We start from the raw sequence: 25544 nt of genomic DNA, 5'->3' as shown, positions 1-25544 counted from the left end.
GTCGGACAGCACATGGAAGCTACAACTACCAGGTTACAGCGTTGGACTACAACTACCAGCACACAGCACATGGAAGCTACAACTACCAGGTTACAGCGTTGGACAGCACATGGAAGCTACAACTACCAGGTTACAGCGTCGGACAGCACATGGAAGCTACAACTACCAGGTTACAGCGTTGGACAGCACATGGAAGCTACAACTACCAGGTTACAGCGGACAGCACATTGGACAGCACATGGAAGCTACAACTACCAGGTTACAGCGTTGGACAGCACATGGAAGCTACAACTACCAGGTTACAACGCTGGACAGCACATGGAAACTACCAACTACCAGGTTACAGCGTCGGACAGCACATGGAAGCTACAACTACCAGGTTACAGCGTCGGACAGCACATGGAAGCTACAACTACCAGGTTACAGCGTTGGACAGCACATGGAAGCTACAACTACCAGGTTACAGCGTCGGACAGCACATGGAAGCTACAACTACCAGGTTACAGCGTTGGACAGCACATGGAAGCTACAACTACCAGGTTACAGCGTTGGACAGCACATGGAAGCTACAACTACCAGGTTACAGCGTTGGACAGCACATGGAAGCTACAACTACCAGGTTACAGCGTTGGACAGCACATGGAAGCTACAACTACCAGGTTACAGCGCTGTTGGACAGCACATGGAAGCTACAACTACCAGGTTACAGCGTCCGGACAGCACATGGAAGCTACAACTACCAGGTTACAGCGTTGGACAGCACATGGAAGCTACAACTACCAGGTTACAGCTACCAGGTTACAGCGTTGTTACAACTACCAGGTTACAGCACGGACAGCACATGGAAGCTACAACTACCAGGTTACAGCGTTGGACAGCACATGGAAGCTACAACTACCAGGTTACAGTGTTGGACAGCACATGGAAGCTACAACTACCAGGTTACAGCGTTGGACAGCACATGGAAGCTACAACTACCAGGTTACAGTGTTGGACAGCACATGGAAGCTACAACTACCAGGTTACAGCGTCGGACAGCACAAGCCAAACTACCAACTACCAGGTTACAGTGTTGGACAGCACATGGAAGCTACAACTACCAGGTTACAGCGTTGGACAGCACATGGAAGCTACAACTACCAGGTTACAACGTTGGACAGCACATGGAAGCTACAACTACCAGGTTACAGTGTTGGACAGCACATGGAAGCTACAACTACCAGGTTACAGCGTTGGACAGCACATGGAAGCTACAACTACCAGGTTACAGTGTTGGACAGCACATGGAAGCTACAACTACCAGGTTACAGCGTTGGACAGCACATGGAAGCTACAACTACCAGGTTACAGTGTTGGACAGCACATGGAAGCTACAACTACCAGGTTACAGCGTTGACAGCACATGGAAGCTACAACTACTACAGCTACCACATGGGTTACAGTGTTGGACAGCACATGGAAGCTACAACTACCAGGTTACAGCGTTGGACAGCACATGGAAGCTACAACTACCAGCAGCGTTGGACAGCACATGGAAGCTACAACTACCAGGTTACAGCGTTGGACAGCACATGGAAGCTACAACTACCAGGTTACAGCGTTGGACAGCACATGGAAGCTACAACTACCAGGTTACAGCGTTGGACAGCACATGGAAGCTACAACTACCAGGTTACAGCGTTGGACAGCACATGGAAGCTACAACTACCAGGTTACAGCGTTGGACAGCACATGGAAGCTACAACTACCAGGTTACAGCATCGGACAGCACATGGAAGCTACAACTACCAGGTTACAGCGTTGGACAGCAACTACCAGAAGCTACATGGACTACCAGGTTACAGCATCGGACAGCACATGGAAGCTACAACTACCAGGTTACAGCGTTGGACAGCACATGGAAGCTACAACTACCAGGTTACAGCGTTGGACAGCACATGGAAGCTACAACTACCAGGTTACAGCGTCGGACAGCACATGGAAGCTACAACTACCAGGTTACAGCGTTGGACAGCACATGGAAGCTACAACTACCAGGTTACAGCGTTGGACAGCACATGGAAGCTACAACTACCAGGTTACAGCGTCGGACAGCACATGGAAGCTACAACTACCAGGTTACAGCATCGGACAGCACATGGAAGCTACAACTACCAGATTACTGTGAATCCTGTCTACAGCTAAGACAGCACCTGTGTGGCTGTATCACCTAAGACCTATTCTGGTCTGGAATCACAAAGGATACAAACTCAAGGTGAAACTACTGTCTAATTTGGGGTACAGATCTAACAGAGCTGAGGTATCCTTGAACATGAGCTCCAGTTAAGCAGAGCTAAATAAGGATGGACATAGTAGGACATCATTCAGTCACAGTTTTCAACATATATACTAGAATATATACTAAGGTGAAAACCGCTTCCGTGGTGTAGTGGTTAGAGCGTCCGCCCGGAAGAGCGGAAGGTCGCGGGTTGGATCCCCGACCGCGTCATACCAAAAGACGTTAAAATATGGTACTTGTTGGTCCCTGCCTGGCGCTCGGCATTAATGGGCACAACAAGGACTGGTCGGCTCAGAGTCAGTATAATGTGTCTGAGTGGGGTATTCATGCTTCACTGCGGCATGGTATGTCAGTGGTCTAGCACTATAAAACCAGCTTAAATCTGGGCTAGTACAAGCAGCCGCACCTACACATACACACGCATGCACGTCGTCATATGAGCGTAATATTCTCAAGCACGACGTTAAACCCAATTTCACCTCACCAAAGGTGAAAAAAACAGATGATTATTTTATATTACCATACTCAAGCTATCATGCCAAATTTTGAATAGAATGTTTAACTTAAAGAATGACATTTGTTTTGTTTGCCATTTGATGCTGCAATCAGCACTATTATTCTTGCTATGTGAAGTCCAGAACAGATGGTCCAGTGATAATTTATCATTGGGAAGTAATGACATGCATGAATCAAGTTTGCATGTCGAACCACCTGATCCCATAGGTCGCTTTATGACATGCACTGGTCGCTAAACACCAACTGTATCCTGGATCTTCAAGGGTGAACGAAATGTTTCACCTTTTGTGCTGTTTTCGATGGTTGCTGAGAAGTAGGTTCCGATGACTTTCTTGTAGAAGGCACGCAGGATCTCCCGCTTCCTGTCTGGGGAGAGGATTCTGTCTGTAAGATAATCACACAACCTTTAGTATACAACAGAAAAAATGCAAGACAAAAAGTAAAACTTCAAGACAACAGGTTAAACTGTCAGACAATAGGTTTACTTGCAAGGTAGTAGTACCAACTGCTTGACAGCAGGTTCAACAGCCAGCTCCTACTTCAGGCATGAAAACATGTTCAAATTAAAAACAAAAAAACAAACCCCAAAACAACAACAACAAACTAGTGCTGTGGCCCTGTAGCTCACCTGATTATGTAGTTGACGGTGGTAGTGTGCTTAAGACAGGTTCCAACATTCATTTTATTAATTAATATCTCCAATAATACTAAGAACCAACAATTAATTTTATAAACTGGTCTTTGAGATTGATATAATAATGAAAGAATTAAGTTCAAAACTGAAAGGTTAAAACAATGGTAAAAAAATTACTGTTCTTCAACAATTGGTATCAAAAAGCATGCATGGAAAATATATTTTAAGACAATTCAATCAAACGGCTGGAAAAGAAGATGAATTTTTATTATATACAATTTGGAACCTACAATCTGAACACAAATGGCTGAGCAGTGACAATAAAGAGCTTTTCAATATGGCTTCCATGGTGGCCATCTTTAAAATTTGATTCAAACAGAATGCATCTGAATGCAAGACCATGACTAGAGACCAAGGTCAACTGTAATATCAGTATTCTATCTATCTAGTATATTATCCTATTTTCTCAACATATACTACCCATCAAAAGTTTAGACTCACTGAAAGCACTCACTATATGTTATGTATATGTATGTGGTTACATCGAAGATGAATTTCTCCACCAACTTGGGGGAACCAACTGAAAACCTTATGCAGATGAATTGCACAAGGATGATGCTTCAAATTGCGAAAGGCATGAGCAAATGTCGTGCATGTGAACAGATTCGTTTTGGTGTAAAGTTTTGTTAAGAATTAGCCAATTTTCACAGATTTTAATCATTTACTGAACTCATGACAATAATCTTTTCAATGTTACGAATATGTTTTACAATACACCAGTTCATAACTAAACAGTACCTTTAAACAGTATGGAATATTTTGCAAAAAGCTAGTTTAGAACAGTGGACAAGTAAGTGGCTACATTTACACTAGTGAGTCTAAACTTTTGATGGGTAGTATATTCAACTTCTACCCAGCATGAGGTACTGGGGGCCTACTCTGACCTGGAGTGAGTGAGTGAGTTTAGTTTTACGCCGCACTCAGCAATATTCCAGCTATATGGCGGCGATCTGTAAATAATCGAGTCTGGACCAGACAATCCAGTGATCAACAACATCAGCATCATTCTGCGCAATTGGGAGCCGATGACATGTGTCAACCAAGTCAGCGAGCCTGACCACCCGATCTCATTAGTCGCCTCTTACGACAAGCATGGGGTTAGTGAAGGTTCATTCTAACCCGGATCCTCACGGGTCCTGACCTGGATGCCAATATAATGTTAAAGGTTGTCTGACCTGGATGCCAACATAATGTTAAAGGTTGTCTGACCCGGATGCCAACATAATGTTAAAGGTTGTCTGACCTGGATGCCAATATAATGTTAAAGGTTGTCTGACCTGGATGCCAATATAATGTTAAAGGTTGTCTGACCTGGATGCCAATATAATTTTAAAGCTTGTCTGACCTGGATGCCAATATAATGTTAAAGGTTGTCTGACCTGGATGCCAATATAATGTTAAAGGTTGTCTCACCTGGATGCCAATATAATTTTAAAGCTTGTCTGACCCGGATGCCAACATAATGTTAAAGGTTTTCTGACCTGGATGCCAACATAATGTTAAAAGTTGTCTGATCTGGATGCCAACATAATGTTAAAGGTTGTCTGACCTGGATGCCAATAATAAAGGTTGTTGACCTGGTGCCAATGTAATGTTAAAGGTTGTCTGACCTGGATGCCAACATAATGTTTAAGGTTGTCTGACCTGGATGCCAACATAATGTTAAAGGTTGTCTGACCTGGATGCCAACATAATGTTAAAGGTTGTCTGACCTGGATGCCAACATAATGTTAAAGGTTGTCTGACCTGGATGCCAACATAATGTTAAAGGTTGTCTGACCTGGATGCCAACATAATGTTAAAGGTTGTCTGACCTGGATGCCAATATAATGTTAAAGGTTGTCTGACCTGGATGCCAATATAATGTTAAAGGTTGTCTGACCTGGATGCCAATATAATGTTAAAGGTTGTCTGACCTGGATGCCAACACAATGTTAAAGGTTGTCTGACCTGGATGCCAACATAATGTTAAAGGTTGTCTGACCAGGATGCCAATATAATGTTAAAGGTTGTCTGACCTGGATGACAATATATTGTTAAAGGTTGTCTGACCTGGAGGTTTTGACCGGTCTCCAACCAGGAAGTCCACACTACACAGACATCGGGGGGACTCTGTGTTGACCACCAGAAATCTGAAACAACACCAGCTTACTCAGACTACAGCAATGACGACACACATTGTTGGGAAGTTTCGCTAATACAGAAGTCTTGCCATCTGTTTTCCTCAAGGAGATGGCCACTGTGGTCAGTATTATAGTCATATCATGGTCTGTTACCTTCATGTTACAAGTCTTAATGTCCATGGGGTAAGTCATCACTGTGGTTTAATCTTACACTGTGGGCAGTATTATAGTCGTATCATGGTCTCTTACCTTCATGTTACAAGTCTTAATGTCCATGGGGTAAGTCATCACTGTGGTTTAATCTTACACTGTGGGCAGTATTATAGTCATATCATGGTCTCTTACCTTCCTGTTACAAGTCTTAATGTCCAGGGGGTAAGTCATCACTGTGGTTTAATCTTACACTGTGGGCAGTATTATAGTCATATCATGGTCTCTTACCTTCATGTTACAAGTCTTAATGTCCATGGGGTAAGTCATCACTGTGGTTTAATCTTACACTGTGGGCAGTATTATAGTCATATCATGGTCTCTTTACACTGTGGGCTTCATGTTACAAGTCTTAATGTCCATGGGGTAAGTCATCACTGTGGTTTAATCTTACACTGTGGGCAGTATTATAGTCATATCATGGTCTCTTACCTTCATGTTACAAGTCTTAATGTCCATGGGGTAAGTCATCACTGTGGTTTAATCTTACACTGTGGGCAGTATTATAGTCATATCATGGTCTCTTACCTTCATGTTACAAGTCTTAATGTCCATGGGGTAAGTCATCACTGTGGTTTAATCTTACACTGTGGGCAGTATTATAGTCATATCATGGTCTCTTACCTTCATGTTACAAGTCTTAATGTCCATGGGGTAAGTCATCACTGTGGTTTAATCTTACACTGTGGGCAGTATTATAGTCATATCATGGTCTGTTACCTTCATGTTACAAGTCTTAATGTCCATGGGGTAAGTCATCACTGTGGTTTAATCTTACACTGTGGGCAGTATTATAGTCATATCATGGTCTCTTACCTTCATGTTACAAGTCTTAATGTCCATGGGGTAAGTCATCACTGTGGTTTAATCTTACACTGTGGGCAGTATTATAGTCATATCATGGTCTGTTACCTTCATGTTACAAGTCTTAATGTCCATGGGGTAAGTCATCACTGTGGTTTAATCTTACACTGTGGGCAGTATTATAGTCATATCATGGTCTGTTACCTTCATGTTACAAGTCTTAATGTCCATGGGAGTAGGTCATCACTGTGGTTTAATCTTACCAGCAAGGGTATGATGCTGACTGGCCATGAGTCATAATAAGGCAGTCTTGGAACCACATTAACCAGACCCTGGCACAACCAAGGGAGGCAACTCTACACAGCAAATACCAGTAAGTACTCAGCTATCACATGTGAGAGCTGGTGCTATAAAAGTGACACACTATATCCCAGCTAATACAAGTCCGAAACACAGACACATATGCACAGGAATACCTCATTACTCATATATTTTCAAACCAAACAGTGAGTAGTCATAAATAATTTTTTTTTTGTGATCTTGTTTTAGTTTGTGGGATAACATGAAAACAGAATCTGGGCCAACTGGGATTCTAAGCCTTGATCAAAGATTTGCCCAAAGGGCACAAGTGGTGCACGCAGCAACAAGCATGGAGTTACAAGCTTTGACTACGTAATTAACAACTGTTTGACATAAAGATGAGCAGAGTCATTATGTAAATACTGGTGTCCTACCCGAGGATGTTGTGGTCAAGCCCCAGGGTGGGGGGGTAGTTCCGTGGGTGGTGGTTCCTCAGAGCCTTCAGGGTGTCCTGTCCTGCCCTCCAGAACCGGTTCACCTGGAAGAACAGAAGCTCCAAGTCTGAACGAGTCATTCTGAGTTTACATACCTCAAAACTACATCAGCCATATCACAGTCAGGACACAACAAAGTCAATGACTTTTGTTTTACACTGCTTGTGGCAATATTTCTCCTGTATCACAGAAACCAGAAAAATGGACACCAAAGCTGAGTCTGTGACATGCCAAGCCTAACTGTTTACCACTATCAGCAGGAGAGAAAGACACTGATGTTTCACAGCGCTCATTGCATACATTTGTAAAACAGAAGTAAAACAGGCAGATAAAACAAGTGAATCAACAATGAAACAAATGGATGTCAGCTGTATGGTATTACTGCTAAACTGCAATATGCTTTCAAATGATACACATTGCAACATATCAGGTTACTGGGTTAGACAAAATATAATAGGTTTGGTCAGTATTCATATGGTTTGATGTAAAACACACAGGCATTACTTTACAAATTAAGTTTTCCTGCAATTGACTGACAAAATGACAGAAATGTGAAGGTGATCTTTCTCTCGTGTAGTTATCTCCCCTGTCCCCTGCTGACGTCGACATCACTGGAATCTGCATGTACAGGGTGAGTCCATGTCAAACACTTCAGCTCCCAATATCACCATATATATGGCTGCCACACAGTCCAAGTAGGTTATAGGTACAGAGAAACAACTCACTAGAGTGTTGTAGACTAATCAATCAATTTGTTTCATGCTGAAAAACACCATGCTTCCATAACTTATTTCCAGCTCAATAATTTCAGGGCAAAATCACAAAAAGCTAAAATGTTTCAACGGCTTAACTGAAATAATATCTGAGCCATCTGTATACACGCAAATTACAAAATATTTATTGCAAAGTATATGAAGGGAGATAACTGCTGTACCTCTTGTGAGAGTTCTGTGAGTGAGGGAGTTGGACCCGTCAAGATACAAACATCAACGTGTTTCAGCAGCTGGAACGTCAGGAGACGATGTGGAACCTGCAACATCACCGGCAGATATATACCAGACAATATTGTCATATATATATCATACAGGGTATTATTATTAGAGGACGACCATAAACTTACTGTAGAGGAGGAAGATATATACCTAACAGACAATATTGTCATATATATATCATACAGGGTATTATTATTAGAGGAGGACCATAGACTTACTGTAGAGGAGGAAGATATATACCTAACAGACAATATTGTCATATATATATCATACAGGGTATTATTATTAGAGGAGGACCATAGACTTACTGTAGAGGAGGAAGATATATACCTAACAGACAATATTGTCATATATATCATACAGGGTATTATTATTACAGACCATATAAACTTACTGTAGAGGATTAAGATATATACCCTAACAGACAAATATTATTGTCATATATATATCATACAGGGTATTATTATTAGACTTAGAGGAGGACCATAGACTTACTGTAGAGGAGGAAGATATATACCTAACAGACAATATTGTCATATATATCATAGAGAGGGTGTATTATTATTAGAGGGGGACCATAACATTTACTGTAGAGGAGGAAGATATATACCTAACAGACAATATTGTCATATATATATCATATACAGGGTATTATTATTAGAGGGGACCATAGACTTACTGTAGAGGAGGAAGATATATACCTAACAGACAATATTGTCATATATATCATACAGGGTATTATTATTAGAGGGGACCATAGACTTACTGTAGAGGAGGAAGATATATACCTAACAGACAATATTGTCATATATATATCATACAGGGTATTATTATTAGAGGAGGACCATAGACTTACTGTAGAGGAGGAAGATATATACCTAACAGACAATATTGTCATATATATATCATACAGGGTATTATTATTAGAGGGGGACCATAGACTTACTGTAGAGGAGGAAGATATATACCTAACAGACAATATTGTCATATATATATCATACAGGGTATTATTATTAGAGGAGGACCATAGACTTACTGTAGAGGAGGAAGATATATACCTAACAGACAATATTGTCATATATATATCACACAGGGTATTATTATTAGAGGAGGACCATAGACTTACTGTAGAGGAGGAAGATATATACCTAACAGACAATATTGTCATATATATATCACACAGGGTATTATTATTAGAGGAGGACCATAGACTTACTGTAGAGGAGGAAGATATATACCTAACAGACAATATTGTCATATATATATATCATACAGGGTATTATTATTAGAGGAGGACCAAAGACTTACTGTAGAGGAGGACCATAGACTTACCGTAGAGAAGGAAGATATATACCTAACAGACAATATTGTCATATATATATCATACAGGGTATTATTATTAGAGGAGGGCCATAGACTTACTGTAGAGGAGGAAGATATATACCTAACAGACAATATTGTCATATATATATATCATACAGGGTATTATTATTAGAGGGGGACCATAGACTTACTGTAGAAGAGGAAGATATATACCTAACAGACAATATTGTCATATATATATCATACAGGGTATTATTATTAGAGGAGGACCATAGACTTACTGTAGAGGAGGAAGATATATACCTAACAGACAATGTTATCATATATATATCATACAGGGTATTATTATAATAAGAGGGGAACCATAGACTTACTGTAGAGGAGGAAGATATATACCTAACAGACAATATTGTCATATATATATCACACAGGGTATTATTATTAGAGGAGGACCATAGACTTACTGTAGAGGAGGACCATAGACTTACAGTGGAGGAAGAAGACAGGCTCACTGTAGAGGAGGACCATAGACTTACTGTAGAGGAAGAAGATACTGTAGAGGAGGAAGATAGACTTACTGTAGAACAGGAAGACAGACTTACTGTAGAAGAGGACCATAGACTTACTGTACAGGAGGACCATAGACTTACTATAGATGAGGAAGACAGACTTACAGTGGAGGAGGAAGATAGACTTACTGTAGAGGAGGAAGATATACTTATTGTAGAGGAAGAAGATATACTTACAATGGACGAGGAAGATAGACTTACATTGGAGGAGGAAGATATACCTACAGTGGAGGAGGAAGATATAACTACTGTAGAATAGGACCATAAACTTACTGTAGAAGGGGAAGACAGACTTACTGTAGAGGAGGAAGACAGACTTACTGTAGAGAAGGACCATAGACTTATGGTAGAGGAGGAAGACAGACTTACTGTAGAAGAGGGCCATAGACTTACAGTGGAGCAGGATGATAGACTTATTGCAGAGAAGGAAGATAGACTTACTGTAGAGGAAGAAGATAGACTTACTGTAGACGAGGAAGACAGACTTACTGTAGAGGAGGAAGACAGACTTACTGTAGAGAAGGACCATAGACTTATGGTAGAGGAGGAAGACAGACTTACTGTAGAGGAGGACCATAGATGTACTGTAGAGGAGGAAAATAGACTTACAGTGGAGGAGGACCATAGACTTACTGTAGACTGAGTGAGTGAATTTGGTTTAACGCCGCATTTAGCAATATTTCAGCAACACCACGGCAGGGGACACCAGAAATGGGCTTCACACATTGTACCCATGTGTCAAATCGAACCTGGGTCTTCGGCGTGACGAGCCAACGCTTTACCCACTAGGCTACCCCACCGCCCCCACTTACTGTAGAGGAGGAAGGCAGACTTACAGTGGAGGAGGAAGATAGACTTACTGTAGAGGAGGACCATAAACTTACTGTAGAGGAGGAAGACAGACTTACAGTGGAGGAGGACCATAGACTTACTGTAGAGGAGGAAGATAGACTTATAGTGGAGGACGACCATAGACTTACTGTAGAGGAGGACCATAGACTTACTGTAGAAGAGGAAGATAGACTTACAGTGGAGGAGGACCATAGACTTACTGTAGAGGAGGAAGATAGACTTACTTTAGAGGAGGACCATAGACTTACTGTAGAAGAGGAAGATAGACTTACAGTGGAGGAGGACCATAGACTTACTGTAGAGGAGGAAGACAGACTTACTGTAGAGGAGGACCATAGACTTACTGTAGAGGAGGAAGATAGACTTACTGTAGAGGAGGAAGACAGACTTACTGTAGAAGAGGAAGATAGACTTACTGTAGAAGAGGAAGATAGACTTACTGTAGAGGAGGACCAGAGACTTACTGTAGAGGAGGAAGACAGACTTACAGTGGAGGAGGAAGACAAACTTACTGTAGAAGAGGAAGATAGACTTACTGTAGAGGAGGACCATAGACTTACTGTAGAAGAGGAAGATAGACTTACTGTAGAGGAGGAAGACAGACTTACTGTAGAAGAGGAAGATAGACTTAGTGTAGAAGAGGAAGATAGACTTACTGTAGAGGAGGACCAGAGACTTACTGTAGAGGAGGAAGACAGACTTACAGTGGAGGAGGAAGACAAACTTACTGTAGATGAGAAGGATATACTTATTGTAGAGGAAGAAGAGAGACTTACAGTGGAGGAGGATGCCAGAATTACAGTAGAGGAGGAAGAGAGACTTACTGTAGATAGGAAGATATATTTATTGTAGAGGAAGAAGAGAGACTTACTGTAGATAGGAAGATATATTTATTGTAGAGGAAGAAGAGAGACTTACTGTAGATAGGAAGATATATTTATTGTAGAGGAAGAAGAGAGACTTACTGTAGAGGAGGACCATAGACTTACTGTAGAGGAGGAAGACAGTCTTACAGTGGAGGAGGAAGACAGACTTACTGTAGATAGGAAGATATATTTATTGTAGAGGAAGAAGAGAGACTTACTGTAGAGGAGGATACACATACTGTTCAGCTGTGTTGAGGAGGAGGAGGAAGATTTACTGCAAGGAACCTCTGTGGTGGAAGAAGGTAAACTTACTGTAGGGCTGAGGTGAGGGAGAAAGACTGGCACGTCACGAGATGAACAATGTGGCATGGAGGGAACCAGGAGTGACAACAGCACCAGTTCTGTGGGTGAGAAACTCCACCATTTCCTTGTCGCCACGGCAATCTTCCCATGGACTAATAAACAGCCGTAATGACTCCCTGCAGCCTCAGCAAAAGCCTCAAGAAAGTTCTGAAATCAGAAGGTAGAGTGACTCATTCTTCAGCTATCTCAGCAAAAGTATAAAGAATCCAACATTCAGATCCCGTCCCTCATCTGGGGCAGATTAACAAGAAATAGTTTAAATAGGTTCAATAACATCGGGCACAGAACAAAATTATAAAAAGAAATGTCTAATCACAGGGAACAATTGTCATGATTTAATTTCCATAAAATTATTGGCAAAGTTTTCAAGCTCCTTAAAATAGATTTTACTGGCTGCCATAGCAACTGTATTGAAATTCATGGTTTGGAACAACGCTTTGATGAGAATGTTGTTTTTCTGTGTTAGATAGCAATAATCCGGAAGATCTTGGCAAACATAAACAGATGTTTAGTTGTTATAGACATTTCCTACACTACTGACAGTGAGTGTGTTAGTGGGTTTTGCTTGAGGTTGGGTGGTGGCCAGGTGAGTGAGTTTTGCGTGAAGATGGGAGGTGAGTGAGTGAGTGAGTGAGTAAGTGGGTTTTGAATGAGGATGGGAGGTGGCCAGGTGAGTGAGTTTTGCGTGAAGATGGGAGGTGAGTGAGTGAGTGAGTGAGTGATTTAGCTGTTTTGTACATCACTGGTTATCAGTTAGTGAGTGATCTGTAGTTGCTGTAACTTATTATCAGGATGAATGAATGATCTCAGGTTGTACCGTTTCAAACTATGACTGCCACACAGAGAGAATCTTTTACCGATTAAACATGACATTTTTCACACCATTTTATCACAAATATCAATAGCTTTCCACACTATGTTACATTATTGAGTTGGACCTTCCTAACGTTTAGATCACTGCTGGTGATTATAGCATCCAGTATGCAGGACTGAGGACGATGTAGACATAACCAATATTGGTGGCAACATTACGGGCTACACAAGGCCAATATCACAAGCTACACAAGGGCAATATTTCAAGATACACAAGGCCAATATCACAAGCTACACAAGGCCAACATTACAACCTACACAAGGCCAATATCACAACCTACACAAGGCCAATATCACAACCTACTCAAGGGCAATATCACAAGCTACACAAGGCCAATAATCATAACCTACAAGAGGGCAATATCATAACCTACACAAGGGCAATATCACAACCTACACAAGGGCAATATCACAACATGCACAAGGGCAATATCACAAGCTACACAAGGGCAATATCACAAGCTACACAAGAGCAATATCACAACCTACACAAGGGCAATATCACAACAGGCACAATGGCAATATCACAACCTACACAAGGCCAATATCACAACCTACACAAGGGCATTATTACAAGCTACACAAGGGCAATATCACAACCCACACAAGGGCAATATCATAACCTACAAAAGGGCAATATCACAAGCTACACAAGGGCAATATCACAAGCTACACAAGGGCAATATCACAACCTGCACAAGGGCAATATCACAAGCTACAAGAGGGCAATATCATAACCTACACAAGGGCAATATCACAACCTACACAAGGGCAATATCACAACATGCACAAGGGCAATATCACAAGCTACACAAGGGCAATATCACAACCTGCACAAGGGCAATATCACAAGCTACACAAGGGCAATATCATAACCTACACAAGGGCAATATCACAACCTACACAAGGGCAATATCACAACCTACACAAGGGCAATATCACAACATGCACAAGGGCAATATCACAAGCTACACAAGGGCAATATCACAAGCTACACAAGAGCAATATCACAACCTACACAAGGGCAATATCACAACAGGCACAATGGCAATATCACAACCTACACAAGGCCAATATCACAACCTACACAAGGGCATTATTACAAGCTACACAAGGGCAATATCACAAGCTACACAAGGGCAATATCATAACCTACAAAAGGGCAATATCACAAGCTACACAAGGGCAATATCACAAGCTACACAAGGGCAATATCACAACCTGCACAAGGGCAATATCACAAGCTACACAAGGGCAATATCACAAGCTACACAAGGGCAATATCACAACCTACACAAGGGCAATATCACAACCTACACAAGGGCAATATCACAACCTACACAAGGGCAATATCACAAGCTACACAAGGGCAATATCACAACCTACACAAGGGCAATATCACAACCTACACAAGGGCAATATCACAAGCTACACAAGAGCAATATCACAACCTACACAAGGGCAATATCACAACCTACACAAGGGCAATATCACAACCTACACAAGGGCAATATCACAACCTACACAAGGGCAATATCACAATCTACACAAGGGCAACATCACAATCTACACAAGGGCAATATAACAACCTACACAAGGGCAATATCACAAGCTACAAGAGGGCAATATCACAACCTACATAATGGCAATATCACAACCCACACAAGGGCAATATCATAAGCTACACAAGGGCAAAAACACAATCTACACAAGGGCAATATCACAACCTACACAAGGGCAATATCACAAGCTACACAAGGGCAATATCACAACCTGCACAACGGCAATATCAGAAGCCACACAAGGGCAATATCAGAAGCTACACAAGGGCAATATCACAACCTACACAAGGGCAATATCACAAGCTACACAAGGGCAATATCACAAGCTACAAGAGGGCAATATCACAACCTACATAATGGCAATATCACAACCTACACAAGGGCAATATCACAAGCTACACAAGGGCAATATCACAACCTGCACAACGGCAAAATCAGAAGCCACACAAGGGCAATATCACAAGCTACACAAGGGCAATATCACAACCTACACAAGGGCAATATCACAAGCTACACAAGGGCAATATCACAAGCTACACAAGGCCAATATCACAAGCCACACAAGGGCAATATCACAAGCTACACAATTGCAATATCACAAGCTACAAGAGGGCAATATCACAACCTACACAAGGGCAACATTACAACCTACACAAGGGCAATATCACAACCTACACAAGGGCAACATTACAACCTACACAAGCGCAATATCATAAGCTACACAAAGGGCAATATCACAATCTACACAAGGGCAATATCACAAGCTACACAAGGGCAATATCACAAGCTACACAAGGGCAATATCACAAGCTACACAAGGGCAATATCACAAGCTACACAAGGGCAATATCACAAGCTACACAAGGGCAATAGCACAACCTACAGGAGGGCAATATCACAACCCACACAAGGGCAATATCACAACCTACACAAGGGCAACATTACAACCTACATAAGGGCAATATCACAAGCTACACAAGGGCAATATCACAAGCTACACAAGGGCAATATAACAACCTACACAAGGGCAATATCACAACCTACACCAGGGCAATATCAAAAGCTACACAAGGGCAATATCACAACCTAGAAGAGGGCAATATCAAAAGCTACACAAGGGCAATATCACAAGCTACAAGAGGGCAATATCACAATGTACACAAGGAACTTTGTCACATCCAACGAGTATTCTGAGCTATTAAGCATCTCATTTTATTTTAAACAAAATAAATTTCAAATTAATATTAAACAAAAATAATTTCAGTTCCATTTCAGCTAATTTTTTATGTGATTACCCTTTCTTCTTCTGCTGTCATACGCAGAACATATTTTCGTTTTCATATTGATAACTTTTCTCACTGGGCATTTCAATGTATTCCAAATTAACAGATGACAAAACAAACATATCCCCAATTCTGCCCCCTTTCTTCGATTCCAACATGATTATTCATCACAAAACAATCTGCTATCAGATCAATACACAGGCCGATCTTTATACAATCAGTATGTTGAAAATGAGTAAAATAACTCATTTTTGGGCCTGAGTGCTGTCTGTATTCATACCAACAATCACAGGCGAGATTTGACACGGTGAGGGAAATATGCTGCGATAAACTATGACAATATCTGTCAGCACAGGTAACTTAAATGTTGCATCACGATTCTCATCCTAATTTACTGGGACAAAAGCTTGCCCCCGATAAATTGCTGCAGTAAAAGGGAGGTAACTCTTCATGGCTTGAGCGGCAGAACAAAGGAAAAAGGGGTGCAAGGGTCATAAAGGCCCCTTCTGTATCTAATCAGCAAGAAATGAGTCACTATTTGGGGATATTTTCCTTACGCTCTGTAAATAATTGATTATTTATCGTGGAATATTTAATGGAAAATAAATTGCATTTGCAGTTGGACAGGAAAAAATCTTTTGCACTATGTGCAATTAGTGGATTTGTACATTAATGATTAGTGTAGAAAATAAATTGCAAAATAAAATTCCATGACAATTTAGGCTTTGTTAATCAAATAACTAAACACATGGCCAACTGCCATCAAAACCCGATTGAAGGAATTTTGCCTTTGTTCGAGAAGAATTTCGAAGAAGTTTCCACTCAAAATAATTGACATGCCGTATATGAGCTATTAAATTATCAAAGTTCATATATCTATTTCAAATTAATGTATTAATAATGTACGTCTCACTTTGATATATTTAATGTTCAATTATGACATAGAAATATGTACAAAAAGCACCACAGATTTATATTTTAATTAATCCAATAAATTGAAACACTTAACTTTTTCATTTAAGCAATTTTAAATATTAACTCAAATTAATCATAAAATCAATTACAACATTAACAAGTTATTACACTACAACACAAATGATAAATCACAGGTCAAACATATTTTGTGGAACATCTCCAATATTAATATGACAAATGGTAGAATTTGGACTAGAAAGACAGTGGCACCAGAGACAGTGCAATGCTTTCCGATACATACAATTTGACACAAAAGGGGGACCCTATCCCTAGCCACTGCCGTGCAGGCTGACATGGCCGGATGACAATGGATGCAAACGTGATTTGTACACACTTCATTTACCAATAAGAGCTTGAATCATGCCCAGAACACTCAATGACAACTCCGAGGACCCGTGGGATTTGCCAATTCGGGGCTTTAGTCTAGGCTGTGATTTCTACCCCTGGGGTAAAATGGAATTATGCAAACACAGAACTATCTATGTCGGAGTAAGCTTGATGGTTACAGGGTTTATGCTGGGATGACAAGAGCACCATGACATGTTTGATGGAGAGAGAGAGAGATGGTGTTCCGTGTCCGACACATGCTTCACTGTGCTGCTTTAACAATTATGCAAAAAGGTTAGGGAACCAGGTCATTATTGGCTGAAGTGAAGCTTAATTTTGAATTTTTTTGCTGAAATGGTTTGAATTGTGGTAATCTTTTCCAGTTCAGGAATCAAGGATGAAATTCAGTTTGAATTTTGAAACCTACAACTAATTTTGTAATATTTATCTTTTACTGTGTTAATTACTAATAAATGGGAAAAGATTAAATGGATTTACTACATTTGTCCAAGTAGTGTTACTTTACATTGTGGGAATTTAAGATTAACATTTATAACATCAATGAAAATAATTAATAATTGGGATAACCACATTAAGGATTCTTTATTAAGTAGCATGATGTTTGTCATCAGTTTCATTGTTTTATTTCAAATGTTTCCACAGATGCATGTACTACCACAGCAAATACAATAGACAAAAAACTGTCTCATCAGCACATTTTCATAAGTTACATATCTCATACACAGATACACAGAATGTCCATCATAGTGTCCAGTCTATCAAGATCAGTGTAATGCAATCCTTAAATGAAGACTAATTTCTCTAAAACACACGATAATTAACAGCCTACATATTATAATATATATATTATTATATATTATGACATATATTAATATAAGATGGATTAGTGCTGATGGAATGTTATAAACTGGACTTTATAACAAGACAAAGATGGAATCATCTAAAACAATGTAGAGGTTACCATGCTAAATTGACATGAAAACTAGTCTGATATACACTTTTGAAAACATATTGTAACATATATATTTTTACTGACATGTTTAGCGTTCTGTGTCACACAGATATATATGTCCAGGATGCACAGATGCATCAATGGGATGCAGATAACAAGCATACTGCATTCTGAAGGGTGCACAATAATATAATACACTAAAATATAATATGATTATTTCTTGAAAGGAAATATAAGAATCGTGTAATTTAAATTCATCATTGTTCCACCTTGATTGATCCGTTCCAAAATCAGTAAACCAATTTATTACTTTACAGAATCCTCCTATTTCCTGTAAAAAATAAATAAATTAGTAATTGGCTGTTTCCTGAACCCACAGTTATGTAGGAACTTTGTAGGAATATTGTATTTTGTATAATTCCTTTAATGGCAGTATTCACATAATTGTTGGCGTGATGTTTAATAATAATCAAATGTACCAAGTATGTACTTCATATCTAAAAGCATGAACTGTCTCTTAGAAATGACCTTCAGTGAGATGATTTTCTAACATATACATCATCATGAATTCAACCCAAGGGAAAATATAATTTCTAACAATTTAACAGAAGAAGAACAAATGACGTTATGTCGCGCATTAGTGGTGTGAGTGGTGTAGCCTGAGTCTATTTGGCATGGCTGCAAATACTCCCTCTCCTTAACAAATGTTTAACTTCTTACTAACTCTGAACAAGCTTGTATGTAGAGGAACAAACCTCACGGGTTGTACTCACAATCAAACATCACATTCAATCGGAATAAATTCAATCCCTAAAATGTCTTTGTTATTTTTCAGATATCTACTTAATAAGATTCTATGTACATGTAATTTGATCGGCCTCCCGAGTCTATTTCTCCTTGCGTCCATCATGACATGTATAGCAGCTCTCTGTATGTGAAAGCTGTATTCATAGATGCACATGGCAATACGAAGTTTCATGTGAAATTGGAAATTGATTTGACAACCACTGAAACCCTGACACAACCAATTTATTGGCTTTTAATCAAAGTACTTTATGTGTATCAGAAAACTTGTGAGTTTACAGTTTTAACACGAGGGTTTAAATATGATTATGTTTTTATCACTGACAATAAATTCTTCCAAAATTATTATTCCTCATCTATGACATATTTGTGTTACTGGAGCCAGTGGAACATCCTCTCAGCATCCCCACGCTACATACACTCAATCAGGACTCAAACATCACGTTTCATTTGAAATCAGCTTGCAAAAGGCATTTGCATTTCATATTCAAATTTATTATAATCTGAGTGGTATTCCAGAGCTATTTACATATTCCTCTATACAGAGCGTGTGACAACATATTGACGGATCAATATTCACAACATCTAAATTGACACTGTCATTACTGACTGATTGCCATGTACCAAGACCTTTTTCATACAACTGATGTACGTTACTTTTTCCCAGATAAATCACTTGGCTCAACACACCAATCTGCTGAAGCTGGGCCGGAGCAATGGAGACTTTAGAATTCAAATTTATCATGATTGTGTTGTAATATTCACACACTGTGGCAGCCTTCAAACACCTCGAGGATGTGATAGCTGGACTCAAACTTGTCATTACTTACAATAGCGCATGTTTTCTACAGTACCAAAGTGTAATTTTTGTAAATGTCAGGTATCTTATGTAGAAGTTTCAAAATCTTGATTAAATACATGCAAACAAACTGACTATGAGACCATTCAATCCGCCAAAGATAGGATATATTGTAGCAAGGGCCCATTGTGTAAGTACTGCTGAGACTCCCCATAACCTAAGTGAGGTAAAGGAAGTGGAGATGTTGACTTTGTGTCGCACTGTCCTGGTCCTACACAACCCATCCAATAACCACCGGCTCCCATCTGTCTTCAATATCTAAACCCTTGTCCATCAGTTTAATCTGGATCCAACAAAGATCTGGACCAATCTGTCTTCAATATCTAAACCCTTGTCCATCAGTTTAATCTGGATCCAACAAAGATCTGGACCCATCTGTCTTCAATATCTAAACCCTTGTCCATCAGTTTAATCTGGATCCAACAAAGATCTGGACCCATCTGTTTTCAATATCTAAACCCTTGTCCTCAGTTTAATCTGGATCCAACAAAGACTGGACCCATCTGTCTTCAATATCTAAACCCTTGTCCATCAGTTTAATCTGGATCCAACAAAGATCTGGACCCATCTGTCTTCAATATCTAAACCCTTGTCCATCAGTTTAATCTGGATCCAACAAAGATCTGGACCCATCTGTCTTCAATATCTAAACCCTTGTCCATCAGTTTAATCTGGATCCAACAAAGATCTGGACCAATCTGTCTTCAATATCTAAACCCTTGTCCATCAATTTAATCTGGATCCAACAAAGATCTGGACCAATCTGTCTTCAATATCTAAAACCTTGTCCATCAATTTAATCTGGATCCAACAAAGATCTGGACCAATCTGTCTTCAATATCTAAAACCTTGTCCATCAGTTTAATCTGGATCCAACAAAGATCTGGACCCATCTACCTTCAATATCTAAACCCTTGTCCATCAGTTTAATCTGGATCCAACAAAAATCTGGACCCATCTGCTTTCAATATCTAAACCCTTGTCCATCAGTTTCCTCTGGATCCAACAAAACCTGGACCCATCTGCTTTCAATACTTTAATCCTAGACCATTTGGTCCCTTCGATTCCAACAAAGATCTGGACCCATCTGCCTTTAATATCTAAACCCTTTTCCATTGGTTTCCTCTGAATCCAATAAAGATCTGGACCAATGTGTATTTAAAATTTAAAGCCTCGACCATCATCTCCCACTAGATCCAACCAAACTCTGGACAACCCCATTGCTGTCTGAACCCTGACCACTCATTTTGTATTGAATAAATTGTTTTCATCACGATATGACTGAGATATTGCCGATGTGAGGATAAATATTAACTCACTCACTCACTCACCCTTTATTGTCCAAACCCCATTTTTTACCACCATCCTACACAACTCAAGTGAACCTCTCTGACATGTGGACCCAGGGATACAATCAGTAGAGTCATCAGAATCAGTCGCCTGGTTCACTGTATGTCATCACACCCTGACAATGTGGATCCAGGGATACAATCAGTTGAGTCATCAGAATCAGTCGCCTGGTTCACTGTATGCCATCACACCCTGACAATGTGGATCCAGGGATACAATCAGTAGAGTCATCAGAATCAGTCGCCTGGTTCACTGTATGTCATCACACCCTGACAATGTGGATCCAGGGATACAATCAGTAGAGTCATCAGAATCAGTCGCCTGGTTCACTGTATGTCATCACACCCTGACAATGTGGATCCAGGGATACAATCAGTTGAGTCATCAGAATCAGTCGCCTGGTTCACTGTATGTCATCACACCCTGACAATGTGGATCAGGGATACAATCAGTAGAGTCATCAGAATCAGTCGCCTGGTTCACTGTATGTCATCACACCCTGACAATGTGGATCCAGGGATACAATCAGTTGAGTCATCAGAATCAGTCGCCTGGTTCACTGTATGTCATCACACCCTGACAATGTGGATCCAGGGATACAATCAGTAGAGTCATCAGAATCAGTCAGCCTGGTTCACTGTATGTCATCACACCCTGACAATGTGGATCCAGGGATACAATCAGTTGAGTCATCAGAATCAGTCGCCTGGTTCACTGTATGCCATCACACCCTGACAATGTGGATCCAGGGATACAATCAGTAGAGTCATCAGAATCAGTCGCCTGGTTCACTGTATGTCATCACACCCTGACAATGTGGATCCAGGGATACAATCAGTTGAGTCATCAGAATCAGTCGCCTGGTTCACTGTATGTCATCACACCCTGACAATGTGGATCCAGGGATACAATCAGTAGAGTCATCAGAATCAGTCGCCTGGTTCACTGTATGTCATCACACCCTGACAATGTGGACCCAGGGGTCATCAGAATCAGTCACCTGGTTCACTGTATGTCATCACACCCTGACAATGTGGATCCAGGGATACAGGGGTCGTCAGAATCAGTCGCCTGGTTCACTGTATGTCATCACACCCTGACAATGTGGATCCAGGGGTCATCAGAATCAGTCACCTGGTTCACTGTATGTCATCACACCCTGACAATGTGGATCCAGGGATACAGGGGTCGTCAGAATCAGTCACCTGGTTCACTGTATGTCATCACACCCTGACAATGTGGATCCATACAGGGGTCGTCAGAATCAGTCACCTGGTTCACTGTATGTCATCACACCCTGACAACGTGGATCCAGGGATACAGGGGTCGTCAGAATCAGTCACCTGGTTCACTGTATGTCATCACACCCTGACAACGTGGATCCAGGGATACAGGGGTCGTCAGAATCAGTCGCCTGGTTCACTGTATGTCATCACACCCTGACATGGATCCAGGGATACAGGGGTCGTCAGAATCAGTCACCTGGTTCACTGTATGTCATCACACCCTGACAATGTGGATCCAGGGGTCGTCAGAATCAGTCACCTGGTTCACTGTATGTCATCACAACCTGACAATGTGGATCCAGGGATACAGGGGTCGTCAGAATCAGTCACCTGGTTCACTGTATGTCATCACAACCTGACAACGTGGATCCAGGGATACAGGGGTCGTCAGAATCAGTCACCTGGTTCACTGTATGTCCTCACACCCTGACAACGTGGATCCAGGGATACAGGGGTCGTCAGAATCAGTCACCTGGTTCACTGTATGTCATCACACCCTGACAATGTGGATCCAGGGGTCGTCAGAATCAGTCACCTGGTTCACTGTATGTCATCACAACCTGACAATGTGGATCCAGGGATACAGGGGTCGTCAGAATCAGTCACCTGGTTCACTGTATGTCATCACAACCTGACAATGTGGATCCAGGGATACAGGGTCGTCAGAATCAGTCACCTGGTTCACTGTATGTCATCACACCCTGACAACGTGGATCCAGGGATACAGGGTCGTCAGAATCAGTCACCTGGTTCACTGTATGTCATCACACCCTGACAACGTGGATCCAGGGATACAGGGGTCGTCAGAATCAGTCAGCCTGGTTCACTGTATGTCATCACACCCTGACATGGAACCAGGGATACAGGGTCGCCAGAATCAGTCACCTGGTTCACTGTATGTCATCACACCCTGACAATGTGGATCCAGGGATACAGGGGTCGTCAGAATCAGTCACCTGGTTCACTGTATGTCATCACAACCTGACAACGTGGATCCAGGGATACAGGGTCGCCAGAATCAGTCACCTGGTTCACTGTATGTCCTCACACCCTGACAACGTGGATCCAGGGATACAGGGTCGCCAGAATCAGTCACCTGGTTCACTGTATGTCATCACACCCTGACAATGTGGATCCAGGGATACAGGGTCGTCAGAATCAGTCACCTGGTTCACTGTATGTCATCACAACCTGACAATGTGGATCCAGGGATACAGGGTCGTCAGAATCAGTCACCTGGTTCACTGTATGTCATCACAACCTGACAATGTGGATCCAGGGATACAGGGGTCGTCAGAATCAGTCACCTGGTTCACTGTATGTCATCACACCCTGACAACGTGGATCCAGGGATACAGGGGTCGTCAGAATCAGTCACCTGGTTCACTGTATGTCATCACACCCTGACAACGTGGATCCAGGGATACAGGGGTCGTCAGAATCAGTCGCCTGGTTCACTGTATGTCATCACACCCTGACATGGATCCAGGGATACAGGGGTCGTCAGAATCAGTCGCCTGGTTCACTGTATGTCATCACACCCTGACAATGTGGATCCAGGGTCGTCAGAATCAGTCACCTGGTTCACTGTATGTCATCACACCCTGACAATGTGGATCCAGGCATACAGGGGTCGTCAGAATCAGTCACCTGGTTCACTGTATGTCATCACAACCTGACAACGTGGATCCAGGGATACAGGGGTCGTCAGAATCAGTCACCTGGTTCACTGTATGTCCTCACACCCTGACAACGTGGATCCAGGGATACAGGGGTCGTCAGAATCAGTCACCTGGTTCACTGTATGTCATCACAACCTGACAATGTGGATCCAGGGATACAGGGTCGTCAGAATCAGTCACCTGGTTCACTGTATGTCCTCACACCCTGACAACGTGGATCCAGGGATACAGGGTCGCCAGAATCAGTCACCTGGTTCACTGTATGTCATCACACCCTGACAACGTGGATCCAGGGATACAGGGTCGCCAGAATCAGTCAGCCTGGTTCACTGTATGTCATCACACCCTGACAATGTGGATCCAGGGGTCGTCAGAATCAGTCACCTGGTTCACTGTATGTCATCACAACCTGACAATGTGGATCCAGGGATACAGGGGTCGTCAGAATCAGTCACCTGGTTCACTGTATGTCATCACAACCTGACAACGTGGATCCAGGGATACAGGGGTCGTCAGAATCAGTCACCTGGTTCACTGTATGTCCTCACACCCTGACAACGTGGATCCAGGGATACAGGGGTCGTCAGAATCAGTCACCTGGTTCACTGTATGTCATCACACCCTGACAATGTGGATCCAGGGATACAATCAGGAGTCAGAATCAGTCACCTGGTTCACTGTATGTCATCACAACCTGACAATGTGGATCCAGGGATACAGGGGTCGTCAGAATCAGTCACCTGGTTCACTGTATGTCATCACAACCTGACAATGTGGATCCAGGGATACAGGGGTCGTCAGAATCAGTCACCTGGTTCACTGTATGTCATCACACCCTGACAACGTGGATCCAGGGATACAGGGGTCGTCAGAATCAGTCACCTGGTTCACTGTATGTCATCACACCCTGACAACGTGGATCCAGGGATACAGGGTCGTCAGAATCAGTCGCCCTGGTTCACTGTATGTCATCACACCCTGACATGGATCCAGGGATACAGGGTCGTCCAGAATCAGTCACCTGGTTCACTGTATGTCATCACACCCTGACAATGTGGATCCAGGGATACAGGGGTCGTCAGAATCAGTCACCTGGTTCACTGTATGTCATCACAACCTGACAACGTGGATCCAGGGATACAGGGGTCGTCAGAATCAGTCACCTGGTTCACTGTATGTCCTCACA

The 25544-nt window shown here is 41.6% G+C and overlaps 1 protein-coding gene across 1 annotated transcript in view; it reads right to left on the bottom strand.

Annotated features, from left to right (window-relative positions):
• Positions 1 to 25544, bottom strand: part of LOC124283972 (protein fuzzy homolog) — a 144995-nt gene that overhangs the window by 2334 nt on the left and 117117 nt on the right. The window contains exons 5-9 of the mRNA XM_046720024.1: positions 12334 to 12531; positions 8354 to 8449; positions 7360 to 7463; positions 5541 to 5620; positions 3077 to 3178 (exon numbers count right to left, since the gene is read on the bottom strand). Of these exons, the coding sequence (XP_046575980.1) occupies positions 3077 to 3178; positions 5541 to 5620; positions 7360 to 7463; positions 8354 to 8449; positions 12334 to 12531 (580 nt within the window). The remainder of the gene's footprint in view (positions 1 to 3076; positions 3179 to 5540; positions 5621 to 7359; positions 7464 to 8353; positions 8450 to 12333; positions 12532 to 25544) is intronic.

Source organism: Haliotis rubra, unplaced genomic scaffold, assembly GCF_003918875.1.
Source record: "Haliotis rubra isolate DU_JTF1 unplaced genomic scaffold, ASM391887v1 Scf326, whole genome shotgun sequence".
Lineage (NCBI taxonomy): Eukaryota > Metazoa > Mollusca > Gastropoda > Lepetellida > Haliotidae > Haliotis > Haliotis rubra.
Note: the sequence above shows the minus strand (reverse complement) of the source record. Positions and strands in the feature narration are given on the sequence as shown.